Source organism: Hirsutella rhossiliensis, assembly GCF_020360975.1.
Source record: "Hirsutella rhossiliensis strain HR02 chromosome Unknown scaffold00006, whole genome shotgun sequence".
Taxonomy (NCBI): domain Eukaryota; kingdom Fungi; phylum Ascomycota; class Sordariomycetes; order Hypocreales; family Ophiocordycipitaceae; genus Hirsutella; species Hirsutella rhossiliensis.
The window spans coordinates 1,807,341-1,831,583 of record NW_025408672.1 but is presented as its reverse complement, the minus strand read 5'-3'; the positions used below and the strand labels follow the sequence as shown (position 1 = coordinate 1,831,583).

Sequence of the window (24,243 nt, the reverse complement as noted above, 5' to 3'; positions counted from 1 at the left end):
ATAAGATAGCAAATACTAAGCGATTATGGCATGCCTACCCCTTTTATTGACAAGCAAGACGGCCGTTTTATTACGGAACCAAGCTTAGGGGCCCGCCGTTTATTTTGGAACAGGACTGTCCTAGACAGTTACTTTCAAGTTTCGTGTTATCTATGTATCTAGAACTAAGCAAGAAATGTGTAGCATCGCCCTCGAATGTGATCGTTCCTTTCTCCTGTCGTTAGTTTAGCAATAAACAACATTGGTCCTCACAGCCTTTATGACGCCTGTGACTGCAGCCCTTCACGCCCTGGAGTTTTGCAAACGCTTGTAAGTGCTCGGGCTTGTGCCTCAAGGACGGGGTTCTGGAAGACGTCGGCTACGGCAATGGTAGTCCCGGCCCTGCGTGCTGCTGCGACCAACTTCATCACGGCAATGGAGTTTCCGCCAAGCCTGAAGAAGCTATCATGTACGCCAATGGCGTCGGCCTCAATCTTTAGAACCTGTGCCCACAAGTCTCTCAGGCGGCGCTCGTCTGTCGTCTTTGGCTGCCGCAGTAGTTCTTCGGCAACCGGCAGTTCCGTGGGTTGCTGCGCCGATAGAGCCGACCCCATCTCGCGCAGCCGCCTCCGGTCCACCTTGCCCGATGCCTTTAATGGTAGGCTCGGTATGGGTATCAGGGCAGACGGGACCATGTAATGTGGCAACACTTTTTCCAGTCTGGTCCGGATCGTCTGAATCGTGGTCCTCGTTTGCGCGTCCGTTGCGCCCATATCTGGGCGGGCTCTCGGCACGAAGAAGCCTATCAAGCCGGGACCTTTTCCTTGAAGTTCAGTCATCTCGACAGCCACGTTGATGATGTCGGGTGCGGCCTGTCTTGCTTGGTGTTCAATCTCTCCAATCTCGATGCGCTGGCCTCGTAGCTTGACTTGGGTATCTCTCCTGCCCAAGATCTCGGTCGACTCGTCGCTTGCTTTTACACCCAAGTCTCCAGTCTTATAAAATCGTGTCCCTAATGCGCAAGGGCCAAGGGCGACCCTCCAGGCTGGCGATTCAATAAAGGCCATAGATAAATTATCGGGCTGCCCAATTGGCACCCAGCCGGCGAACGGCCCTATCGAGATGGCTACCACGGTCTTCCTCCGCCACGACACAGACGCAGCCGCCGTGCATCAGGGTCATGAGCATCTCCACCACGGCCCCCGCAAAGCTGTAGGAGCTGAACTGTAGAGAGCGAGACTCCCTGTCCAGGCCAATGACAGGCCCGTTGGCCATGGCAGATGTGCAGTAGGAGCGGTGTTCGATGACGCACCCCTTTGGCTCCCCAGAGCTGCCAGAGGTGAACATGATGTAGGCAGCGTTGGTCGGCTGTGCTTTGGCCAACACTGATGACGTGGTCGATGTCGATGCCAACTGTTGCAGGAACGACTTGTCCAGTACCGCCGTGTGCTTTGTGAAGCCCGATAGTCACCCCTTGCACTGCGTCGACGTTATGGCTATTGTGGCGTGCATCTGCTGGCAGAGCTTTTCAAGCCGCCTCTCGGGCAAGCCTGGGTCGAGTAGCACGAAAGCGCCGCCGGCCTTGAGCACGCCAAGCATGGCCACTGTAGTCCACAGCGACTTCTCGAAACAAAGCGGAACCACCACCTCGGGCCCGACACCGAGCCCGGCAATGTGGCCTGCCAAGCGTGATGAGAGGTCGTCTAGTTCCCCGTACGTGAGCTCGCCGTCCCATGCACACAAAGCCGGCGCGTTTGGGCGCGCCCGAGCCTGGTGGCTGATGACATCGTGGATACACTGCTTGACTGCCAATGCCGTGCACTCGGACGCAGCCGTTCCAACCCGAGATAAGACGTCAGTTTTGCCCAAGAGATAATGCCCAACTGATGGCACAGAGACGTTGACAGCGTCGAGAGACATGGCATCAATTCCCAGTCGCCAACGATGTGGATCGTGGGGCTGGAGAAACAAGATAGAATGAGTTGCGTCGGAAACAAACAAGAGGTCTCGATTTTGTGGCGAAAGTAGACAGACCCGGCACCATGTTCTGTCTAATGACTAGCTTTGGCAGCATCTTCACACTTTTTGAGCATGCAAATCAGACGCATATCAAGAGTGATAAAATTTACGATGCCGTCGCAACTGCCGTAAAGTTTCGCATGTTTTCGTCGGAATCATTTTCCATGGCAAGCACCGTTTTCTATGATAACCGAGCACGTACATGGCTATTCCGCTATCCTCAAATCTCCGGTTCCAGTTCGATGATTCACACGGGCTAGAAACGGGGCCTACATATCTGCCGAAACTCTGTCGCTATCACGTCTTCTTCATCGCGGGAAACGGCATAGCAGGCAAGCCGGCAAAAATACCGCGTTTTCAACTTAGTTTCAAACGCAGAAATGTGCTTGGCTGGCAAGGCCTATGCTTCAAGGTGATTGGCGTATCTGCTCCAGGGCCGCGCACGGCTTGTTTTTGAATAAACTAAACTAAATGATAACCTGTCAAATAACGCATGTTCAATGGAGTGGGGTGAGACTTTGAACGCGGTTTTTACAGAAATCACATAGGGGCAAGCGGGCATCAGAATTGAGGACTTGAAGGACTTGATTGGTCTATTTGTACTTGAGAATCCTCGCCTGCAGAGGCCTCAAACGCGCCTGCCTGCTTGCTTTGTTGGACAGGTGTGGATTTCTATTGTTGTTGAAGCTACTAGGGGGTCAGGGTTCGGCGGTGATGTCGGTGTGGTGTGTGGCCTGCCCGATATACAGGGCGTTACATGCCCTGTTTGACTTAGACTCGTGGTTCAGTAAGCTAAGCTTTTAGAAGAACATATTTGACTATATATACTTTGTGTCCTTGAAGCAAACTTTTTGGGCATTATCTGGATTGTCCAGTCTTGTCACGCCGAGAGGTCATTAGTCCCTGCGTTCTAGGCCAGTGAATTAACCGCCTGCATGTACAGAGGTTTGGTAGGAGCAGGGAGACAATAAATCTTCATTACCAGCTACATATCAAGCTTTTGGCTCCAGAAAAGCCACCGTCTCGTATCCTTCCAAATGCGTGATATGCCTTTCAACTCTTCTTGCATGGAAATCCAAGCCCGTGTTGGAAGGTTTGCTTCCATCCGATAATTGCTGCTATGGTCCTGCCCCTTGAGGAATATGGACCGAAGTGATCCGGGCCATTCATTAGCGGAGTAGTAGCATAGTGCTGTTCCTGGCGAATTGCTCCTCGGAACTTGTCTTGTCCCCTTGCTGCTTCATTGCTGAACTAAAGTCAATATCGAAACCTGCCCCCACCATACTCAAGTTGTTGATAAATATCGTGACCGAGTCGCTTGGGAGGAATTCGAGCGAGCCAACGCTGCTCTTGATGAATTGGAGAAAATTGATCAAACTGTATACGGCCTGCTCTGGCGCGCAATTCTCAGCAATACAGCAGAGCTGAGATGTAATGATCGGCCCTATAGGGCCTATTGCAGTCTGGGCCGGTATGTCGTTGAAGACTGGGAAAACCATATTCTGCGTGTAAACTCCTTGTCTATCGGTCAAATGTGGGAAACAATATCGGGCATTCAGGCAGTTGAAGGTTGTCATTTGACGCGGAGTCGGCTCTGCTCTTGCCACGTGTCGAATCACCCATGCCAGAAGTAAATCGATATTGCTATAATACTGGGCAACGGCATCCTCGTTTTCAAGACGACCTCGCAGTTTCGAGAAGAGTTGCTCCCGAATGATCATCCTACGCGGCGCGAGAGGCTCCTCGCGAGGGGGCTCTTGCTGCACAGACTGTTGTAGCTCCGCGGTTCCTGCGGCATGGATTGCTGTTGTTGCTCCCCTTGCGGAGCTTCCTTGTCCACTTTGTTGTCGCTATACCGGCTTGCCATTTCTACGAGCATGTCGTGTCGCGATCCGAGCATAGGCGGAACTTCGTCCTCCCTCCCAGCTAGAATAAGTTGGAGGGCTTGCAAGAAACTCGAGAAGCCAAAACCGTCCCAAGTAACATGTGGCGCGGTAATTGCCAAAAGCGTGGCATCGAAAAAGGCTGTGATTTTGACCAGTAGCTGCGGTGCACCTTGATCTATCATTTCGTTGAATGTGGTTGGAAACGTTGGCCCTCTGATGAAGTGTTGTACCTCTTCCACCGAGTCGATTGATAGGGTGTCGGCTGACTGAGGCAGCTCGGGCGCCAACGGGTGCTCGGCAATATTGCTCTCGAAGTTCTCGTATGCATATAGCATGGCCGGTCGTTCAGCAGTAAAGCGGGTTGGAACGTGAACCTCGAGATCTCCATTCTCCTGTTAGGGTCAGTTCAGCACCTCGTCTTGTCCGTCGTGGACAAACGCTGCTTTCGAGAGTCTTTACCTTCATCTTAAGCCGACCACCTAGTTTTCTCCAGTGTCCGATGTCAAGCAACCTGGAGAAAGCGTTTTGCAGTTTTCCAGCGTCGAGCACATCGTTGAACTGCAGTACCGTCGAAAACATGACCCGGTAGAGAGTGGCGCCATCGGCCAGATGGACGGGGAACACGTCATCATGAAGTTGCACTTGGCCATTTGGCGAGGTTGTCACTATATTTTCCAGCAGTAGCCGCGTTTCCGTTGCCAAAGGAGTCGTCATTGTTCGTGCCAAGCGCAAGGGCGTCGGCGAAGCTCTGTAATCCGTTGAAGACTGACCACTTCGCTATCCTCCTAGTCCCAAATTAGCGGGCGCAGATGTCTCCAGTATATATAGCAGCAAGTTTGAGACAATGGCAAATGCATCCTCGTTAATAAGCGGCAATATAGGACGTCTAGGATAGGGGACGGAGTACTACAGCTCCCCGCCGAACCCGCAACTTCGAACTGCCGCCATTTACTCCGTAGCTAGCTTTACATTCCGACGAAAGCAAGGGTCCGTAGTGATTCTCTCTGTTTTTGTCGGGAATGTGGCTTGTTCGTTTAGCCCGAGCCTTTGAGCCCCGTACTACTCCGTACAACAGCCACTACCAACTTAGAGACATAGTTCAAGCAACATGGGCCTGGACACTCAGTAACAGTGACCCTTGGCCGTTTGCAGTTTCCGCTACCTGCTTTGTCCTTCCACCGCATGCCGAAGACGTTTTAGTCACTTTCAAATTATGCCGTCTGTTGACGGCATACACAGACGGCATACTTACCCAGCAAAGTCGTCAACCTCCGTGGGTCTTGGCATTACAACCAACAAGATGCAGCTATTTTGCCAACGCTTGTGCCGAGCGCTTGTGCCGAGTAAAATCCTCACAAAGATCGCCAATCCCTCTCAAAGGTTCATATAGTGTGCGCACACGATAAGGAGCACATGCGAATGCGAACAATAAGACCCTCGGGCTACTAGGATCTGACTGGACACGGGCTCTTTCCTCGTCGCAGCCAATCTTGTTCTCTATTCAGATTATTACGCTGAAATGGCCAAGGCGTTATCAAAGGTGCCCGACTCTCTGCGCCAGTCGATATCACGAACAAAAGTAGAGCACCGCAGATTGGGCAACAGCGGATTGCGCGTCTCAAATCCCATACTCGGTGGCCTCCATCTTGGCAGCCCTCAATGGTTTCCCTGGGTTTTAGACGAAGAAAGAGTACCATGCCCCACCCCCCTTTCGGTAACACCCACCTTTCGGTAGCGCATTAGAAAATATCCCCACCAAAAACCATCAATTTCACTTACACGGATTCCAGCCAGCTTTGAAGATATTCACAAGCCGTCACTTGGAGTAGATAGTGGATTGATTGAATTCTACTTTTCGATGGTTGAATGTTTGTACAGGGGTCTGCGGCCTGTGCGTACCTTGCACGCGAAATTACCATCCAACCCCCTAATCTCCTTCCGCCTCCTGACGATGATTCTTCTCGTTATTCCTCCACCACATGACCAAAATGACCTTAAAGCGGCCTCGAGTATTTATACGGAGGATATTATGGCTAATGCGATAATTGATGTCACAAAAAACGGCTTGTCGCAGTACCGCGCCGCCCAAAAGTATGACATACCTCAGCAGTCTATTTCCGACAGACTCAAAGGCCAGGTAGCCCTGGCTGATCAGATCCAGCCTCGTCAACTCTTGAGTAAGTCTCAGGAAGCTCGCTTGGTTTCTTGGATCCTCCGCCAAGAGTCTCTCGGCTATGCTCCTCCCACAGTCAGATCCGCGCATGTGTGGAGGCTCTTATAAAGCAACTGAACAACGAGCGGACAGTGGGCGCAACTGGGTCTCTAAATTCATCAATCGCCATCCGGACATCAAGAACAAGCGTGGGAGACGTCAGGAAGCTAACCGATTTAATGCTTTTACGCCTCGGGCGGTTCACTGGTTCTTCGATATCAGGGAAAAGGAGTATGGATGGATTAAACCAGAAAATACCGTGAATGTTGACGAAGGCGGTATTATGTCTGGCTTTGGTGAGTATTTGGCTTGTCTTTCATTACTTTTACTAACCAGACTCTTTTGCCAGGTTTGGATAGTCTTGTGGTTGGGAGTGCAGACCCAAAACGGAAGGCCCTTCTGAAAGGGCCACAGTCCCGCAACTGGACCTCATTTATTGAAGCTATCACCGCGGACGGCCGTGTCCTTACCCCTGGCATTATCTTTAAGGGCAAAGAGCTTCAGAAACAGTGGTTCTTGACGGAATTCGGCAAAATAGCCGACTGGCATTACATAACGTCGCCCAACGGATGGACGGACAACCATATCGCTATTGAGTGGCTTGAGAGGGTCTATTTGCCCCAGACGCGACCAGCCGATGCCTCAGATGCTAGACTGATCATATTAGATGGACATGGAAGTCATGCAACGGTGCGTTTCTTTATCCACCTCTGTAGGAATTACTGTTAACCGAGACCAGGATGCATGGATGGCCACATGCTTTTGAACAACGTTTATTGCTGTTACCTTCCTGCCCACTGCTCTCATGGCCTCCAGCCGTTAGATAACGGTGTATTCAATGCCTCCAAGGCAGCTTACCGGAAAGAACTTCAGAAATTGACCTGTTTGACCGATTCTGCGCCTGTTCATAAGGTCAATTTTATACGGGCATATGCTAAAGCGCGCGAGGTTGGAATGACGGCAAAGAATATATTGTCCGGCTGGAGGGTCACTGGGAATTGGCCGATCTCACGATCCAAGGCATTGCGGCATCCAGAAATTCACGCGGACATTGTAGAGACGTCTCCAAAGTCCGCGCCATTTTGGGTTCTGATGATACGCCAAGAAACAGCCGCCAGATTCGCGATTTCGGAAAGAACAAGACTCCTGGCACCCGGAGACGATACGCCGTGATAGCTAGAGGCTTTGAAGCCCAAGAACAGACGCTTGCCGAGCACAGCAACAGAATCGCGAAGCTAGAGGAAGAAGTGGCCCGGCTGCAGAGAGGCAAGAAGAGGAGAGCAATTCCGAACCCGAACAGACGGTTCATGACTCTCAGTGAAGCTTTGGTGGCTGAGGAAGCCATTCCCAAATTAAAAGCCAAGAGATAGCCGTTGTGCTGAATTCTGACACAGAGGAGGAGGCGGTCTCAGAGGTGGAGACAGCTTCAGTGATTGAAGTCAAGGTGGCACCTGAAGCCCTTCCAGTCACCACCAGATCCGGGCGAATGGTAAAAAGCGCCGGTACATATAAGAGCGTCCATTTCTCTACGGAATGATAATTTTTGTGTTTATAATGTTAAGTTCTGATCATATTTCATGTAGTTCAAATGGTAGACTTTTGGTGGAGAATTTTTCAATTGCGCTACCGAAAGGTGGGTGTTACCGAAAGGGGGGTGGGGCATGGTAATATGTGCATCTCCGCTGCAGCGCCTTTCCCATGAGCTAACACGTTTGAAGGGACTTGCGCTATTAAAGCATGCGTACGATAGCGGCATAAACACTGTATGTCCTTCGCTCTACCGTTCAACATCATATTGACTCTTTGATAGTGGGACACTGCCCCTGATGGTAGTTTGGGCCTTGGATATGAGGGCCCTAGCACCAAGCCCTTGTTCAGTGGAGCATTGCCATCATAGAAATTGCAATGTCGGGATGTTCGACCGAGGCTGCTACTGGTAGAGATCTCTTGGCCAATTGGCAAGGTACACGTAACAGTTATATGGCAAACGTACCGTATCTACCTACAGTACGGAGTAGCTAACAAGGGCTGAGGGTTGAGGGGGTGCCGCATGTCGGATCGGAAAGATCCGACCCTGTTGTGGCCGTATTTTTATGAATCGCAAGCCGTCCTTAGCCGCCGGCAGTTTTAGCTATTCTAGTGAGTAATTAGCCTTGTTTCCCTCGGCGGCCCGTCCCGTGCATTGGACCAGAGATGATGACTACCTTTAAAATCGCAGCTCAAAATGGAGCCAACCCAACTGGCCATCATTAGCGCCCGACGACAACGTTGAAGGCTGTCCGTGGACCCCCGCTTTGCTCAAGTTGGAGGAAAGTCTGCCTCAGCTGACAATCAGGACGGCGACCTTCCTGGTTGGTTGATGTTCCGAGCGCGTCGTCCCTGTCCTCTCTTTCATTCTTTCTTTCTTCAAGCAACTTTCAACAATACCCTTTCGTCCTTTAGAATGGCTCAGGCGCGGAACCAGGTCATCTACGCGCCTTCACACGAAACCCCTCGCGGCGTCAAGTCCGTCTTCCTTGCCGGCACCACGGGCAAAGTGGACACGAGCGACTGGCGCGAGACCCTATCCAGCTCCCTCTCCGACGTGCCTGTCACAATATACAATCCGTACCGCGCTGATTGGGACAGCTCCTGGCGCGAGGACATCGAATTTGCTCCTTACCGCGAGCAGGTGGAGTGGGAGCTCGACAAGCAGGACAAGGCTGACATTGTCGTTGTTTACTTCCACCCGGCTACCCAGGCGCCCGTCAGTTTGCTCGAGTTTGGGATCTGGGCGCGAATTCCGGGGAAGGCCATCGTTGTCTGTCCTGAGGGATACTGGAAGAGGGGGAACGTGCAGATTGTGTGCAAGAAATTTGGGGTTGAAATGGTGGACAGTGTTTATGGGCTGACAGAGGCGATTGTGAGGAGGCTGCCGTCTGGTTTGTGACTCCCTGACCCCAGCCTCTAAGGAGCGAGACCGGGCGCTTGGAGACAGCGGATCGGATTGTAACACATTGGATTTTTCAGCGACTCGTTGTTGCTGCTACTCTGGCTGCAATAAGAATGCCTGGAGCCATGGTACGAATTTATTTTCAACGTGGCTGTTGGGTCATTCGTATATATGGTGGACGTCAGCGACCGAATTGGGTGGTGTCCTTGGCATTCTCTATCTTTCAGTGTCGTTCTAGCTGAGTCAATACTCTGGCCCACGTTTCCGACGTTCGTGCCTCCTCCGCTGGGGCGAGGGTCTCAATCTGAGCAAGGATGCCCCCAGGGCTCTCAATGTTCCGCAAGTGCTTCTCAATCACTGAGCCTCTGATACCTTCCCTTTCTTGAGCTTGTCGAAGTAGCAGTCTAGCCCGGCATATATATGTATATTATGTATATATATTCGTGGCTCATCGTCGTCCCCAATCGCGCGACTGCCGGTCACCAGGTTGAGCCCCCAACGCCGCCTTATTGCGTTCAAGCTCCAGCACCGTGTTGTATTGCCAACCGAGTCTCTCTCTCGCACCTCTGCTACGAGCAGCCATCCCAGTAATAAGTAAAGACTTAATATTGCTGTAATTACTATTGTTAAGCCCTGTTATGTATTGTTAGGCCCACCCCGTCTCATACGTAGTCATACCCATCATTAGGCTAATCAAATCGGTACGTAACTGGCTCGGGGCTGGGTGGTGGCCCTGGCGGTTATTGCGACGAGACCCCGCTAGGAACAGGACCTCGTCCGCCTGAGGCCTACTGTAATTACAGTATCCGTACGGGGCGGCAAATTTGTTTGTCAGAATTCTCCGGTTTTCAACGGCAGGCGCCAATCAGAGGCGGCAGCGGCCACAAATCAGGCGACGGCGGTCTTTCCCGGCTGGTCGGACTGCGCAAACTCCGTCCTCGGCTGTCGAGGCGTGCACGACCTCGATCAACCTCGCCCGCGCGCCCTCCCTCCCTCTTGACTCTCTCCCGCGAAGAAAAGGCCGGCGGACTTGATCTCCCTTGAGCGACAGCGTGCATGCGTCGCCATGTGGCGCTGATGGGCCCATGTCGGACACAATGCAGAGCAGGACGGCGGGGACGCACAAATTGCCGACGGCCAAATGGGGCGCCGCCTGCGCCGCCTGCGCTTCAGCAAAAGCAAAATGCATCCGATCAGACAGCGCCCCCGGCGCCAAATGCGACCGGTGAGTGAGGTTGAGGCCCTTTTCGGTGTTTCATCAAGCCTGGCCTGTGACGTCGTGCCAAGAACAGAGTACACGACGTCTCGAGACCCGCGACTCCCGCAGAATGAAACCTTGACTAACCCAACCTCTAACTAGCTGCCAACGGCTGCTCAAGGACTGCGCGGATCAGGTACATCGCGTGCGCAAGAAGAGGCAATCCAAGCCATCGTAAGTCTCCCCGTCGGGCCGTCGGGAGAGCATCCCTCTTGACCTCGGAGAGGCCCAGGCGAGGTCGGATCGAGTGGCTGAAAGGGCAAGGCACTCAGGCTAATCCGCCATGATGCAGTCGAACCGCGCAAATCGAAGAAAGACTGAATGGACTCGTCAATCTCCTGCAAGCGTCGGGCGAGCTCAACCCCGGCAGACCCGTGCACCACCCACCTAGCAATGGCGCATCGCTCGACCTTCCGCCGTCACGCCGAGAGACGCCGTCGGCGAGCTCGACCGTCTCTCACCAGCCCGAGCATGCATCCTGGGCCATTCCAGAGTCCTACAACTCTCATGCGATCCCGGCCTGCATTTGTCGCCCCGGCAGCGGCGATGCTCCTCCTCCGCCAGACTCGGACGACGTCCTCCTCGACCTCTACCGTAATGAGATGCAGCCCGTCTATCCCTTTGTCATCGTCCCGCCCACGTGCTCGGCCGCCTCTCTGCACTCGAGTCGGCCGTTCCTCATGTCCGCCATCCGCATGGTAGCCTCCTTCCGCAGCCTGAGGTCCATGCGAGCCCAGATGTGCCACCTGATGTCCCATATCTCGGACCATGTTCTCATGCGCTCGGAGCGATCACTGGACCTTGTGCAGGGCATCATTGTCATGTTGGGTTGGTACCAGTATCACTGTTTCATGCACGCCCAGATGAACAATCTCATCATGTTGGCCATGAGTCTCGTTGCGGAGCTGGGCCTCAACCGGCCTCCTGTCCTCCGCGAGCAGGCAAGTCTCATGGAACCCAGGCCGGTAGAGCCTCCGGGACGCGTCAATGAGGAGAGAAGGGCTCTGGCGGCCGTGTGGTTCGTGTCATCGACGTAAGTGAACAGGTTGTCCCCTTATTTGATCTGCTGCAATTGCCAACGCCACCAAACAGCACGGCAACAACATTTGGGAAAATAGAGTCGATGCGATATTCCCCCTATCTCAGGGAGTGCGTCAAAGACCTCGAGGAGAGCAGAGAGTACGAAACAGACACGATACTCGTGTTTCTCGTCAAGGTCCAGCATCTCACGGAGCGAATCCACGAGCAAAATCTAAGGAGCGAAACGTCGGAAGATATTCGTGGAATCCCCACGGCCCCCAAATCAGCATACATCTTTGCGTTGCAGAATGAGCTGGACAGGATCCACGACAATCTCCCACGAGAAATCAAGATGGACAGTGAGTTGCTCCCCAGCGTGGGATGCTCCCGAATACTGCGCTGACTCCCGACCCTCCCAGGCACGATGCAAATATACATCAACACGGCAACCCTTCGGTTATACGAACCGCCCTTGGCTGACATGAAACTGATTAACCAACTTTCGGAATCTCTGACCGTGGGGACCGTCGGCGCCGGGACCGCTCTCGACAAGATCTATCGGACCAGCTCCGCTCTGAGAGCGTGGTTCGACAACTGGCTATCCGTCCCGGTGTCGACATACTATCGCCAGCCGGCGGCAATCGCATCGCAGCTCGTATACGGACTCACCATGCTCGGCCGCTGGGCCAAGCTGGCGACGCCCAGGACCATGTACCAGGGGGGCACGCCCATGCCGGGGTGCGGCGGCGCGGGCGCAGGGACCTCGAATATGCCTGTATACGCTGCTGATCACCAGCCACCGCCAGATGGTTCAGGTGCCGGAGCATCGCCCACGTACCGCCGGTGCGACGGGCGGTTTCAAGCCGTTCCCGAGACAGAGCCGGGGCTGCCTGCCGCGGTCGGCGCCTTGCAATCCCAGCTCCAGACGCAGCCCGGGCTGACAGTCAACATACCTGAAATCCTGTCCGCCATCTGCAGCCGGCTGGAACAGGTCAACTCGTCGTTCCAGACAACGTCAGCTGAGTCGGGCAAGATGGACAACAACATCTGGAGCTTCAGCGCGCTCAAGATACGCATCACGCGTGTGAAGCTCGAGCGGTGGGCAGAGCTGGTTTCGGCGGGGGCCGAGGCGTCCAACCGAGAGAACAGCTCGAGCGATGTGGACGGCAGCAATGCGGCAGGCCTCGGCCCATGGCGAGGCCCGGATCCCCGGCAGGTTGGGGATGGTGGGATGGGTGGCCTGGCGAATGTCCAGGCGGGCAGTCTGGCCCAAGATCAGACGCAGATACAGAACTTCTTGGGCAGCACGCCATGGACAAGCGACTTGCTCGACGGCATAGACCCGACTGTGTGGTTTGATGGCTACCTGGACTGGGGCGCGGTCATTATGAACTCGATGGGAACGGTGGAGCAGTGAGGCGAGATGGAGACTGGACTGGGGCATGATGGCGTCGGGCGTAATAATAGTTGGACGTACGGAGCATGTGTGCGCGGGTGGACGAACGGGAGGTGTTTGGGAGATGGCGGAAAAAGTCCCGTCGTTTACAGGGTAGCTGCGCGATCTAGTGCTTTACTCGATGCTCACAGCGGCACCCCTTATGCCGGACTCTGCGAATATCGGACGTCGATAATTGGCCTTTGCTGTCGTCTTGACGGCGACTTGAAGCCGCAATCGGCGCGAAATTGAATTATTCTGCATTTTTTTTTCATGACTTGCTGAACTGATAGGTGGTTGATGCCGGCCACCGTTGCTTTTTCTCCCTGTCAACCTCACTTACACCTCATGCATGCGTCAACGCGCGTTATTAAGTCTCCGGCGGTACCGCCTCCTGCAAGATGGGCCGGTAGCTCGTCGCATGTACAGTAGCGCGATTGCATGCCGGGATACATGGCTAGAGGTACCGGCTCGATTTATTAACTGTATGTGGCCATTGTGTGATATGCACGCGTGCTGTGCTGTTGGAGCCAGGGCTGGAGTCGCAAGCACACACCGACATCCGGGAGGGACATACTTTGCACACATAACGCAAGGCGCACGGTGACGGCGATCCGATGGGTTGCGCGGAAGGGCGCGGGCGCGCTATATATTGGTTTGCCCCCCTTTGCAGGCTGAGGGTCAATGGGTGAGAGGGCATAGGGGCTTGCTTGCGAGCTTCCACCGCGATTACCCCTTTGCTACCGTTTAGCGCCAGCCTGCCAGAAACCACTAGCAGGTCCTCCTTTTCTCTCTCGCCTGCTTTCTCCCTCTTCCACTCCTATCCAGAGCCGGCCAACGATGTCGACAGCGGCCGGTGCTGAGCAGCAGGCGGACTCGCCGCCGTGGTGGGCCTCGCTGCCGGAGCCCAAGGCCTCGTGCCGCCGTCTCGAGCCGGCCGACGTGATGCAGCTGCTCGAGAGCCAGTCGAACCTCGACGCGCGGCGGCATCGAAGCTTCCTCCTCGTCGACGTGCGCAGGACCGACTGGGAGGGCGGGACGCTGGCGTCGTCCATCAATCTGCCCGCCCAGTCCTTTTATCAGACGCGCCCGGTTGTCTATCAGCTCTGTAAGCAGGCTGGCGTCAAGACCATCATCTTTTACTGCGGTGAGAATCCGAAGCAGCAAGCATTCCCAATCACACGCACACACGGACACGCACGTGCTCACGTGCCCACTCACTCACCCGTCTCGAAGCACCCCCCTCTGTCACGCAAGCTGATCAGGCGCAGGGAGCTCAACCGGTCGCGGCCCGAGGTGTGCTGGCTGGATGCAGGATTATTGTGACGAGATGGGCGAATTGACCATGATTGCCGCAGTCTTGAAGGGGGGCATATCGGGTTGGCAAGAGGCATATGGCGGCAGAATGCTGGATTGGTATGATGAAAAGTGCTGGGCCAAGTCAGGCTCATGAATGCTGCCCCTAGCCCGTGGTGGAAACAGTCCCAGTCCAATCTAGCAAAAACAACATTTGCGTGGTCCAAAAGCCGCGTCATCCAGTTCCAAACGCCAAGCCGAGCCCCGTAGTCCATCGTTCACCTTCAAGTCGATTCGCGCGTCATCGATGGTGGTGCTGTTGCCGATCGTCACCGCCGATTCTTTCCATGGCCTCGAGCATCACGACCGAGTTGCCTCGGATGACCTGTTATCTCAATCAGCCCTGCCTTCCGCTGTCACTGGTAATTTTCCCGCCTTGAGAAAGGAGCACGAACCACCATGCCGAGCTTGATCTTGTCTCCGCCGTCAAATTCTTCCAAGGCGTCGTCGAGGACAATGTTTAGGAAGACCTATGGGCGTCAGCGTCAACCGCCATTTCGCACCGGGGCATTATTGCGGTTGCATCTTTCTTACATCGTAGCCACGTAGGGTTCCGGTAACTTTTCGGCTGCCGTTCAACTGCACAAACAGTCTCTTGTCGAGGTACTGGGGCAAATGTTAGCGACGCCCGGATAGTAACGCAGTGGATCAGCGCCTGACGATGCTGATACTTCTCTGGGAAAACAGAGAACGAAACGAGATACAGAAGAGTAAGCGATTCAGGTGAGTCATACCTTCTTGAGCTCGGGTTGGGGAGGCGCCATGATGAGCAGGCAGAGTGATGAGAATGGTGTCGAGCTGCAAACAGGTATCCCGAAGCTGTCGCTCGAACGCGAGGCGTGACGCTGGCTGGAGACGAGGAAAAATCAAAGTCACGTGCCGATAAGATAAGGCAGTGCACGTCATGTCGGCATTTCCCGCCCAGCAATGTCAAGGTGCGGAAAGAAGTTCAACAATCCACCCCCAAGATGATACCATCTGCATCAAAGCGTCGAGCGCGCGTAATCAGCGTGCCAGACGAGGATGAAGCGGAGGGAGATGTGTCTTCAACGTCAAAACACAGCTCCAGCATGGATGGTAGGTGCCCAAACCTCATCTAGCGACCTTTGTTGATGGCTACAAGACAGGCTGACTGACACTCGATAGAACCCCCCAAACCGCTCTTTGGCTCGAGGTCCGGACGAAGACCTTTCCGACAGTCTGGCTTGCGCAACAGCTTGAATCATACCGACGATCGTGGACCTGGTGGAGGTGATGGCGGTGCTGGGGCTGCGGACGACGGCGGTGCGCCAGTGGTTATTCGACCGAGCGTTGGCCGGTCAGCCTCGTTGAAGCACAAGAAAAAGACTACCAGGTCAAGGCTCTCCTTTGGCATTGACGCTGCCGACTCAGAAGATGCCGACGCCGACGAAGTCAGCACCCCACAGAAGGGGCCATTAGGTCAAAGGGCAGCGGAGAAGAGCGCGGCAAAGCGCGGCATGTATCTTCGGGGGCTCCCTTCTCGGCTGTTCCAAGACGACGACGAGAAGCCAAAATACAGCAAAGAGTACCTGCATGAACTACAATCTTCGACACCGAGTACGCCGCGCGACATCTCGACCTTGCACATAGACGATACCGACGAGATGGAACTGGACGCCTCAGAACTCGAGGGCGCCCTCATCGTCGACTCGCCCGCCGCGGCGACCGTGGAGTCCGGCACTCGAATATTATCCGAGGCCGAAATACGCGCGAAAAAAGAGCGGCGAGCAAGGATGGCCAAGGAAAAGGATTTCCTCTCAGTTGAGGACGACGACGATCTTGGGCATAAGAAGAAGGACGATACCCGGCTGCTGGCGGAGGACGAGGACCTTGGAGAGGGATTCGACGACTTTGTCGAAGATGGCGGCTTATCGCTGGGGAGGCGGGCGCAAAGATCACGGCGGAAGCAGGAGCGCCAACAGATGGCAGACCTCATCTCTGCCGCCGAGGGACACAGCTCAGACGCTTCATCGGACAGTGATGCCGAGAGGCGAATCGCCTACGAGGCCGCGCAAACCAAGGCGGGCATGGACGGCCTGAAAAAGCCCAAGAAGAAGGCTGTCGAAGGGCTTCTGCAAGTGCCGCCAAAGATTACACCACTCCCGGGCCTCGCGGAATGCCTAGCCCGGCTGCAGGCCACTCTCAAGACGATGGAAAGCGACATCAATTCCAAGCATGCGAGGGTGGAGCAGCTGAGGCGCGAAAAGGAGGATATTGCGAAGAGAGAAGGCCAAGTGCAAGCTCTGCTGGATGAGACGGGGAGGAAATACCAGGAGGCCATGGGCAAGGGCAAAAGCGAAGGTCTCAAGATCAATGGAGATGGACAAAGTGCCGAATTGGTGGGCGAACGGGGCTTGGAAAGCCTGGGAACAACGCCTGGGCGGCCAAATGCGGATGGCGAGGCGGAGGACGTCGAGATGGATGAAACTCAAGGCATATAGACGATCGGAGCAATACAGCAGTGTTGTAATTAGGTGTAGGACCTGGGTGAGTGTCGTTATTTGCTGGTGCTAAAGCCGCTGAAGCTCTGGCCAATCAAAGTTGGAGACTGAGGGCCAAGACAAGACCCCCATCGAAGGAGCTAGAAGGCGGCGCTTGCACCTGTTTTCCCCACCACGAGCTACCTAGCGGCTAACACCAACAGCAAAGGAACCGTGAGTTCTAGAAAAGCAGTCTTGGCCTCGGAAACTCTTTTCTACACAGGAAAAGCCTCCATTTTCATCCCGCCCTTTCTTCAGCCTGCAGAAGCCCATCCATCTCGTGTCCAAGTGCGCGACTGACCGATACCCCCTTCCGCAACGACCACTTGCCAGTGCCACCGAGATCCGACGACGAGTATTCGCTGGAGCGCCTGACATGGCTTCCGCAGACGAGCTCAAAGCTCTGGGCAACAAGGCCATTGCCGACAAGAACTTTGACGATGCCATGTACACCTCGCCGCCCCTTCAACATGCCTGTGCCCCGCGAGCTTGACTGACCCTACTTACAGCGACAAGTTCACCCAGGCCATTGCGATACAGCCCGACAATCACATCCTCTACAGCAACCGATCCGCCGCGTACGCTTCCAAGAAAGAGTGGGACAATGCCCTAAAGGATGCCGAGAAGACGACCGAGATCAAGCCCGACTGGGCCAAGGGCTGGGGCCGCAAGGGTGCTGCGCTGCACGGCCAGGGTGACCTGCTCGGTGCAAACGATGCCTACGAAGAGGGTCTGAAGCATGACGCCAGCAATGCGCAGCTCAAGAGCGGCCTGGCCTCGGTTCAGAAGGCGATCCAGCAAGAAGAAGGTTTGATATGCCCGCTCTCCATATGCCGAAACTTGGCGTGCTGACTTGCACCTGCCAGGAGGACCAGGAGGAGACCCCTCGGGCGGCTTGGGACAAATGTTCAGTGACCCCAACCTGATTCAAAAGCTTGCCTCGAACCCCAAGACGAGTGCCCTTCTGGCCGATCCTTCCTTCATGGCCAAGCTGCAGCAAATCCAACAGAACCCCAAAAACACTCAGGAGCTCTTCACCGACCCGAGGATGATTCAGGTGCTCGGCGTAATGATGGGCGTGGATATGGACGTGCGCGAGAACGATTTCTCTGCCCAAGACACGGCCATGCCCGACGCGCCGTCAGAGCCCGCCAAGCCCGCCCCTGCAAAGAAGGCTCCCGAGCCCGAGCCCCAGCTCGAAGAGCTCGACGAGGAGGCCCTCGAGAAGAAGAGGAAAAAGGAAGAGGCTGACAAGGAAAAGGCCCTGGGCACTGAAAAGTACAAGAAGCGCCAGTTTGACGAGGCCATCGAGCATTACACCAAGGCTTGGGACATTTTCCACGACATTACCTACCTCAACAACCTCGGGGCTGCCTACTATGAAAAGGGCGACTACGACAAGTGCATTGAGGCGTGCACCAAGGCCATCGACGAGGGCCGCCAGATCTACGCTGACTTCAAGCTCATCGCCAAGAGCTACGCCCGGATCGGCAGCGCGCATGAGAAGAAGGGAGACATGGCCCTAGCCATCGAAAACTACAACCGGTCGCTGACCGAGCACCGTACTCCCGACGTCCTGAACAAGCTCCGCGCCGCCGAGCGCACCAACGTCGAAGCCGCCAAAAAGGCATACGTTGACCCGGCCAAGGCCGAGGAGGCGCGCGAGGAGGGCAACAAGAAGTTCAAGGAGATGGACTTTCCCGGGGCGGTTGCCGCCTACTCGGAAATGACCAAACGGGCCCCCGAGGACCCCCGCGGCTACAGCAACCGGGCGGCCGCCTTTATCAAGCTGTTTGAGTTCCCCAGCGCGCTCGAGGACTGCGACGCGGCCATCAAGCGCGACCCCACCTTTATCCGGGCCTACATCCGCAAGGCACAGGCCTACTTTGGCATGCGCAAGTACTCGGAGTGTGTCGACGCCTGCACCGAGGCACAGCAGGTCGACCAGGAGCACCACAAGGGTGCCAACGCCCGGGAGATTGAGCAGCAGCAGCAAAAGGCGTTCGGGGCCATGTACTCTGCGCGCGATAGCGAAACCGAGGAGCAGACGAGGGAGAGGCTAATGAAGGACCCCGAAGTAAGTGTCGCCCGGGGCTTGTCGTCTCCGTCGTGTTTGAGTGCTGACAGTTTCCTTCACCTAGCTCATGAGCCTCATGCAAGATCCCGTCATGCAGTCCATCCTGCAGCAAGCACAATCGGATCCCAAGGCTCTGCAGGAGCACATGCGGAACCCCGGAGTACGCACCAAGATCCAGAAGCTGATTGCCGCCGGCGTTATTCGCGTCGGCCGTTAGTTTGTGGGAGGAGGCGAGACTCTACTTACACTGGACATGTACAAGTGGCAGGCGCTGTCAAGGCACGATGTAATGAAAGTTACTGTCGACGTACGAAGAAGGTGATTGTCCATGTCCTTTTCTTCCTTTGGAGTCAAAGGGGTAGCTCTCTGTTCCTCCAGTCAGGGAGGCAAGCACACGCACTTCAGTCGATACTCCCAACTTCAAGAGGTGTAGTTGCTCCACCACCCGCAGCCGCGCAGGGGCACTCAGTGTCGATGGCTTCATCCATCACTCCTGGCGCTGAAGTAGTCCCACGGCTCGATGGCTTCATCCATCACTCCTATTTCTGAAGCATGGTGCCATTTCCTGTATAGCTACGCAGCAGTTCCTAATTCGATGACCTCGCCTATTACCCCCTTCTCTGAAGCATCGTTGTCTGTCATGTGCATCTCCTGGAGCAGCACCTGGTGGCGATGGCTTCGTACGACGTGCTTGGCTAAGTCGATGTCGGCTGGGGTCGTGGACCATCGGGGTCAACCTGGCGGAGGGAAGCGGTAGTTTACTTCAGGAGCTTGTGTTTACGAGCGAATGCGGTCTTTTTGTCACCAACATCCTTGAACGTGCTCACATACTACAGTAATATACGGTCGCCCACCTGGTGTTTGCAGAGAATGACCCTCCCCTCTCTCTGTTCTTGGTCCCTGTGTTTCCCGGACACGAGCCCTCGCCTACAATGTGAGCTGCTCCCGTGCAGTGCCCGAGACACACCCGAGTAGCTATAGAGGCTATCGAGTAATGCAACTTGCCAATGGCAGACTCTCAGGGTGGCGACAATGGCCATGCCTTCTTGAGAGAGTACAGTATAATGCTGTATCTTTCATCTAAGGATTATCCAATACTTTCGCTTCCAGAGACAAGGCGCAAGTTGAAGGTTGAGCTGCATGGCAGCTGGCCTGAAAGGAAATAAAAGGGGGCGCGAGTTTGAGAGCTAACTCGCTCACCAAACGTGAAGCCTGATGGAATCTTATCCGTCTTTGTCATCAACGGGTGAAGAACAGCGCCTGTAAAGCAGCCGAAGGTTAGGCGCTCAGCAGAAGCAGAGACACCCCACACCCCGGAGCTGCACCGCCACCGTTCTAGCAACGGTGTTTCGTACTTTGTACATTCTTCGTACCTCTTTATTACAACAGCTAACACGCGGCCTTGTTTGCGGACACGCATCGACAGTCGACTCTCAAAACCTCCCACTCTCTCGCGTCATGACATTGACTGGCCCTCACGCCGACCCGAGGCAGCCACTCCGTTAACGGCATCCGCAATGGGCGGCTACGACGTGGCGACCAGAGGTAACGGCAAGAGCGCAAACCCCTTCCCTCTGGAGATGCAACTAATTCGGGCCCCTGCAGACGCAAGCTGGTCGTCCATCCCCACGAGCCTGCTGCTCCAGGAGCTACGGCGCCGCGAGGAAGAGACCGCCAAGCCCCAGTGCGGATCGCGGCCCAAAGGATGGTACGATACCGTCGCCCACGTCTTCGCCCTCCTCCTCATCCTGACCCTGAGCACGCTCGGTATGCCTTCTTTGACGAGAGTCGCCCACACGAAGGCTCGTGACTGACACACTTTGACTCACAGCCTGCGGCTTGCCCCTAATATCGCGGCGCACGGCGACGGGCAAGCGACAACGACTCATCATCTTCTACTGCCAGCATGTCGGCACTGGCGTCCTGCTCGCCACGGCTTTTGTCCACCTCCTCCCGACGGCCTTCGAGTCCCTCACCGATCCTTGCCTGCCCTACTTCTTCAGCCATGGATATAAACCTCTCCCCGGCCTCGTCGCCATGGTGTCCGCCATCGTCGTCGTCGCCGTCGAATCGTACTTGACGGCGCGGGGTGCCGGTCATTCCCACTCTCACGCGCACGATTACTTCGACGATGACGACGACGACGGGGCCAGCAGCAACGGACGCTTCCACGACGTTGACCTCGATGCCAACACCAACGGCCTATCCGAGAGAAGGGGGAACAGTCATCGGCCGGCCCACATCTCCCTCGACGACCTGGAAGCTACGCAAGGTCTCGTCGCAGGCGCTTCTCCCCTGCCCGAGTCCACACCTACCATTGCTCCGCCGCCACGGATTTCAAAGCCTTCGAGCCAGGCTGGACTCGACGACGGCTACTCAGACTCGGATCTAGACATGGATGAGCTGGACCCCGCTCCAACTCGTCCCCGTCGGGCCGATCCATACTCGTCCCTCAAACCGGATGAACGGGCGGTCACGGCTGGCCACGACCTACCCACACGTACACCAGATGAGCAGAAGCGCCAGATGCTGCAGTGCCTTCTCCTAGAGGCGGGCATTCTCTTTCACAGCGTCTTCATCGGCATGGCGGTTTCCGTCGCCACCGGCCCGGCATTTGTGGTCTTCCTGGTGGCCATTAGCTTCCACCAGTCTTTTGAGGGCTTGGCCCTCGGCAGCCGCATCGCGGCCATTCAGTTCCCCCGCAACTCTTTCCGGCCGTGGCTGATGGTGCTCGCGTACGGCGTGACGACGCCCCTCGGCCAGGCAATTGGCCTGGTGGTGCACAAAATGTACGACCCGGCTTCGATGGGCGGCCTGCTCGTCGTCGGCTTTATGAACGCCGTGTCGTCAGGCCTGCTGCTCTACGCCGGACTGGTGCAGCTGCTGGCTGAGGATTTTTTGACGGAGAAGAGCTACACGGTCCTCAAGGGGCGCAAGCGGCTGCATGCCTTTCTCGCCGTGGTTGGCGGTGCGCTGCTCATGGCCCTGGTCGGTGCTTTTGCTTGAGGGACAAGGTGCGCTCGCGGGACTTTGTCGGTCGAGGCATCACAATCTGTTATTGCGGCTTCGTGTACAGGATCCATGGGTGGCTATATTGATGTATGGCTGGTCCGGCGCGCTTGACCCCGGTTCAGGGGATGGCCATATCCTCCAGATCGTGTGAACCAGGTACGGCGAGATATGCTAGATGATAGATGTCGATGCTAGCAAGCAAGTAGGGTAGAGTGCTCCGAGGAGTGCTCCGAGGAGGCTTCGTTGCAGCTCAGCTCGGGCCTAGGGAATAGGCTCTAGTGCAATAGATGGGCAAATATAGATCTCGGATCTATCTGATTAAAACCTCCGCCCATTCCGCGTTCCCCCATTTCTCCCCACTAAATCAGAGACATGCAGCACCCAATCAAGTGATGCGTTTACTAATGGCCGGACTGCGTGCATGAATGGTTTCGGAGAAGGAAGAGGCAGCATTCATCCGCGACACTTCAACACACTCTGTTTCCTCCTCCAAGTCATCGACACGCCTCACATAGAGCCCCGTTAGCACCGCAGCCATGTCGTGGATCTCCATCGTCGGTGCGCTCGTGCTTGGCGGCGGCATGCTGATGCGCAAGTCGCCGCTCGTGTATGAGACGCGGGCGCCGACGTCGCAGTGGGCCGACGGGCCGATGAAGCTGGTCCCGACGCCGCAGTTTGAATCCGGCAAGGTGAGAAGATGACGGCGATGAGCGAAGACAGGGAACACGGCGGGGAAGCTGACGCTGACACCGGCGCCCCCAAGGACGATCTGCTGACCACCTCGGCAACGCACATGGCGCTGCTGCACAACTCGCTCATACGTGGCTACAACTCGATCCGGCTGCAGGTGCCGCATGTGCGCGACGAGGACAAGGCTGACTTTGTGGGCTATACGAGGACGTGGCTGCGGTTCATCAAGAGCCACCACGATGATGAAGAGAAGGTTCTGTTTCCCGAGATGAGGTCCATGCTCAGCGACACCAAGATCTGGAAAGACGTGCCCGAGGAGCACGGTATGAAGCCCTTTCTCCCCTCCCCCTTTGCTGTGTCGTTCAACGCCGAGCATGTGAGCCATCGACGCCGCTGACACCGCGCCGCAAGAAACCCTGCTCAATGGGCTCAACAAGCTGGACGGCTATCTCGGCTCCCTCTCGAATGTCACGGCCCTTACTCCCACCGCCCTGCTCGAGATTCTGGACGAGCTACACCCCACCCTCGAGCATCACCTCCACCACGAAGTCTCCGTCATGGCCGACATGGCGACGCACGCCAAGGCGCCCGTGCGGGACTCGTTCGAGGGCGCCGTGGCGTCGGCGACGCTCAAGGACTGGGGCAAGAACACGGTGCGCAAGGCTGGCGTCACCGACGTCTTGCCCTTTTTCCTGCTCAACGCGGACCGCACGGCGGAGAAGGGCATGTGGATGAACTGGCCGCCCATGCCCCGGCCCATTCGCTGGGCCATGGTCAACGTCGTGGGCGCGGTGCACGGTGGCTGGTGGCGGTTTGCGAGCTGCGATGCGCACGGGCGGCCGCGGGAACTGCATGCGCTGGCGGCGGGGGATGGGAAAATCAAGTCGGAGTTGTAGCCCTCTTGGGCAGCGGTGCAAGAACTCGCCCAAGAAATCTTGCCATCGATTCGACTCGTTTATAATCGTATGGAGGCTGCTTCAACGGCCCGAGTCATATTTCATGATCCGTCCGTGGTAACTCCTCGTGCAAAGCGACCCTGCCCTGCGTCGCAGTCTCTGAGCGCATGTTCCAGCGCCTTGGCCGCCTTTTCGTCCCGCCTCCTGAACGGCCGGGTGAATATGCGCAACAGCGGGAGGGGGCTGTTGGCGTGATCCGGGTCAAAGGCAACGGGAGCATCGTCGCCGCATGCGCTGCGGGTGACGGCCACGGCGAAGCGCAGCAGATCCGCGCCGATGCTCTTGTTGCGGTACCTGAGCATGGTTGTCCACGCACGGATGAGGCCGCCGCCGCCGCCCGCGTTGACCTTGGAGGAAGGCTGCCCGCCCTCAGCGGCAGGGCGTTGCGGCAGACGCAATACCAAGGTGCCGATGATGTCGCTGCCGAAGCGGGCGGCGAGGACAAGATCCTGCTGGCCCTGAGGTGCGGCGAGGAAGGAATCGCAGTGAAAAGTCTCGGCAAGCCTCAGGAAGGGCGACGTGTAGAGGCGTACGGCGGCCAGGTAGGCCATGACGAGGCCCGAGACGGCCATGAGGGCGGAGCCGAGGTCGCGCGAGTTGTGGCGCCAGGCGAGGGTGCAGGCGGCGGCGAGGGCGACGAAGCAGAGGGGGTGGAAGATGATGGCCAGGGAGGCGACCTGGCGCTGCTGGGCAATGGCATCGGCAACGAGGCGCAGGGCTTCGCGCTTGTCGGCGGAGGAGGAGACGACCTCGAACGACAGCGGCGGCGGCGGGTCGGGAGCTGCGTCAGAGTTGGCAGTGTAGCCGCGGGCCGGAGACGTTGAGGTCATGATGCCGGGCTGAGGTGAGAATGAGGAGGGAAGCGTCGATGCTCGTGGGAGAAGCGGCTGGACATGGCAATGGCGCGTAA

At 56.2% G+C, this 24,243-nt stretch overlaps 12 protein-coding genes across 12 annotated transcripts; 8 read left to right on the top strand and 4 right to left on the bottom strand.

Moving 5' to 3' along the window:
- Positions 1-257: 257 nt before the first annotated feature.
- HRG_06422 (AMP-binding enzyme domain-containing protein) lies at positions 258-1,326 on the bottom strand (the record flags this gene model as incomplete). The annotated part of the gene is made up of 2 exons (XM_044864893.1): positions 258-991; positions 1,110-1,326. 2 exons carry the CDS (start codon positions 1,324-1,326, stop codon positions 258-260), a joined length of 951 nt encoding a protein of 316 aa, XP_044719833.1.
- A 2,389-nt stretch (positions 1,327-3,715) lies between these two features.
- On the bottom strand, positions 3,716-4,598 carry HRG_06421 (uncharacterized protein; the record flags this gene model as incomplete). The annotated part of the gene is made up of 2 exons (XM_044864892.1): positions 3,716-4,276; positions 4,344-4,598. 2 exons carry the CDS (start codon positions 4,596-4,598, stop codon positions 3,716-3,718), a joined length of 816 nt encoding a protein of 271 aa, XP_044719832.1.
- A 1,781-nt stretch (positions 4,599-6,379) lies between these two features.
- Positions 6,380-6,862, top strand: HRG_06420 (DDE superfamily endonuclease domain-containing protein; the record flags this gene model as incomplete). Its single annotated transcript, XM_044864891.1, has 3 exons — positions 6,380-6,392; positions 6,446-6,786; positions 6,836-6,862. 3 exons carry the CDS (start codon positions 6,380-6,382, stop codon positions 6,860-6,862), a joined length of 381 nt encoding a protein of 126 aa, XP_044719831.1.
- A 1,677-nt stretch (positions 6,863-8,539) lies between these two features.
- HRG_06419 (nucleoside 2-deoxyribosyltransferase like domain-containing protein) lies at positions 8,540-9,025 on the top strand (the record flags this gene model as incomplete). The annotated part of the gene is made up of 1 exon (XM_044864890.1): positions 8,540-9,025. One exon carries the CDS (start codon positions 8,540-8,542, stop codon positions 9,023-9,025), a length of 486 nt encoding a protein of 161 aa, XP_044719830.1.
- A 1,088-nt stretch (positions 9,026-10,113) lies between these two features.
- HRG_06418 (tRNA processing endoribonuclease) lies at positions 10,114-12,723 on the top strand (the record flags this gene model as incomplete). The annotated part of the gene is made up of 8 exons (XM_044864889.1): positions 10,114-10,253; positions 10,389-10,460; positions 10,579-10,632; positions 10,678-10,779; positions 10,828-11,319; positions 11,379-11,665; positions 11,726-12,121; positions 12,170-12,723. The coding sequence occupies 8 exons, from the start codon at positions 10,114-10,116 to the stop codon at positions 12,721-12,723; spliced, it is 2,097 nt and encodes a 698-aa protein (XP_044719829.1).
- An 858-nt stretch (positions 12,724-13,581) lies between these two features.
- On the top strand, positions 13,582-14,194 carry HRG_06417 (rhodanese-like domain-containing protein; the record flags this gene model as incomplete). The annotated part of the gene is made up of 2 exons (XM_044864888.1): positions 13,582-13,888; positions 14,013-14,194. The coding sequence occupies 2 exons, from the start codon at positions 13,582-13,584 to the stop codon at positions 14,192-14,194; spliced, it is 489 nt and encodes a 162-aa protein (XP_044719828.1).
- Positions 14,195-14,338: 144 nt separating this feature from the next.
- Positions 14,339-14,861, bottom strand: HRG_06416 (LSM domain-containing protein; the record flags this gene model as incomplete). The annotated part of the gene is made up of 4 exons (XM_044864887.1): positions 14,339-14,422; positions 14,493-14,567; positions 14,632-14,703; positions 14,832-14,861. 4 exons carry the CDS (start codon positions 14,859-14,861, stop codon positions 14,339-14,341), a joined length of 261 nt encoding a protein of 86 aa, XP_044719827.1.
- A 306-nt stretch (positions 14,862-15,167) lies between these two features.
- HRG_06415 (nineteen complex-related protein 2 domain-containing protein) lies at positions 15,168-16,559 on the top strand (the record flags this gene model as incomplete). The annotated part of the gene is made up of 2 exons (XM_044864886.1): positions 15,168-15,174; positions 15,244-16,559. The coding sequence occupies 2 exons, from the start codon at positions 15,168-15,170 to the stop codon at positions 16,557-16,559; spliced, it is 1,323 nt and encodes a 440-aa protein (XP_044719826.1).
- Positions 16,560-16,974: 415 nt separating this feature from the next.
- HRG_06414 (tetratricopeptide repeat domain-containing protein) lies at positions 16,975-18,892 on the top strand (the record flags this gene model as incomplete). The annotated part of the gene is made up of 4 exons (XM_044864885.1): positions 16,975-17,045; positions 17,108-17,406; positions 17,465-18,675; positions 18,740-18,892. 4 exons carry the CDS (start codon positions 16,975-16,977, stop codon positions 18,890-18,892), a joined length of 1,734 nt encoding a protein of 577 aa, XP_044719825.1.
- A 1,300-nt stretch (positions 18,893-20,192) lies between these two features.
- On the top strand, positions 20,193-21,681 carry HRG_06413 (ZIP zinc transporter domain-containing protein; the record flags this gene model as incomplete). Its single annotated transcript, XM_044864884.1, has 2 exons — positions 20,193-20,442; positions 20,507-21,681. The coding sequence occupies 2 exons, from the start codon at positions 20,193-20,195 to the stop codon at positions 21,679-21,681; spliced, it is 1,425 nt and encodes a 474-aa protein (XP_044719824.1).
- A 542-nt stretch (positions 21,682-22,223) lies between these two features.
- Positions 22,224-23,273, top strand: HRG_06412 (hemerythrin hhe cation binding domain-containing protein; the record flags this gene model as incomplete). Its single annotated transcript, XM_044864883.1, has 3 exons — positions 22,224-22,376; positions 22,451-22,700; positions 22,789-23,273. 3 exons carry the CDS (start codon positions 22,224-22,226, stop codon positions 23,271-23,273), a joined length of 888 nt encoding a protein of 295 aa, XP_044719823.1.
- A 101-nt stretch (positions 23,274-23,374) lies between these two features.
- HRG_06411 (acetyltransferase) lies at positions 23,375-24,163 on the bottom strand (the record flags this gene model as incomplete). The annotated part of the gene is made up of 1 exon (XM_044864882.1): positions 23,375-24,163. The coding sequence occupies one exon, from the start codon at positions 24,161-24,163 to the stop codon at positions 23,375-23,377; it is 789 nt and encodes a 262-aa protein (XP_044719822.1).
- Between the last annotated feature and the right edge of the window lie 80 nt (positions 24,164-24,243).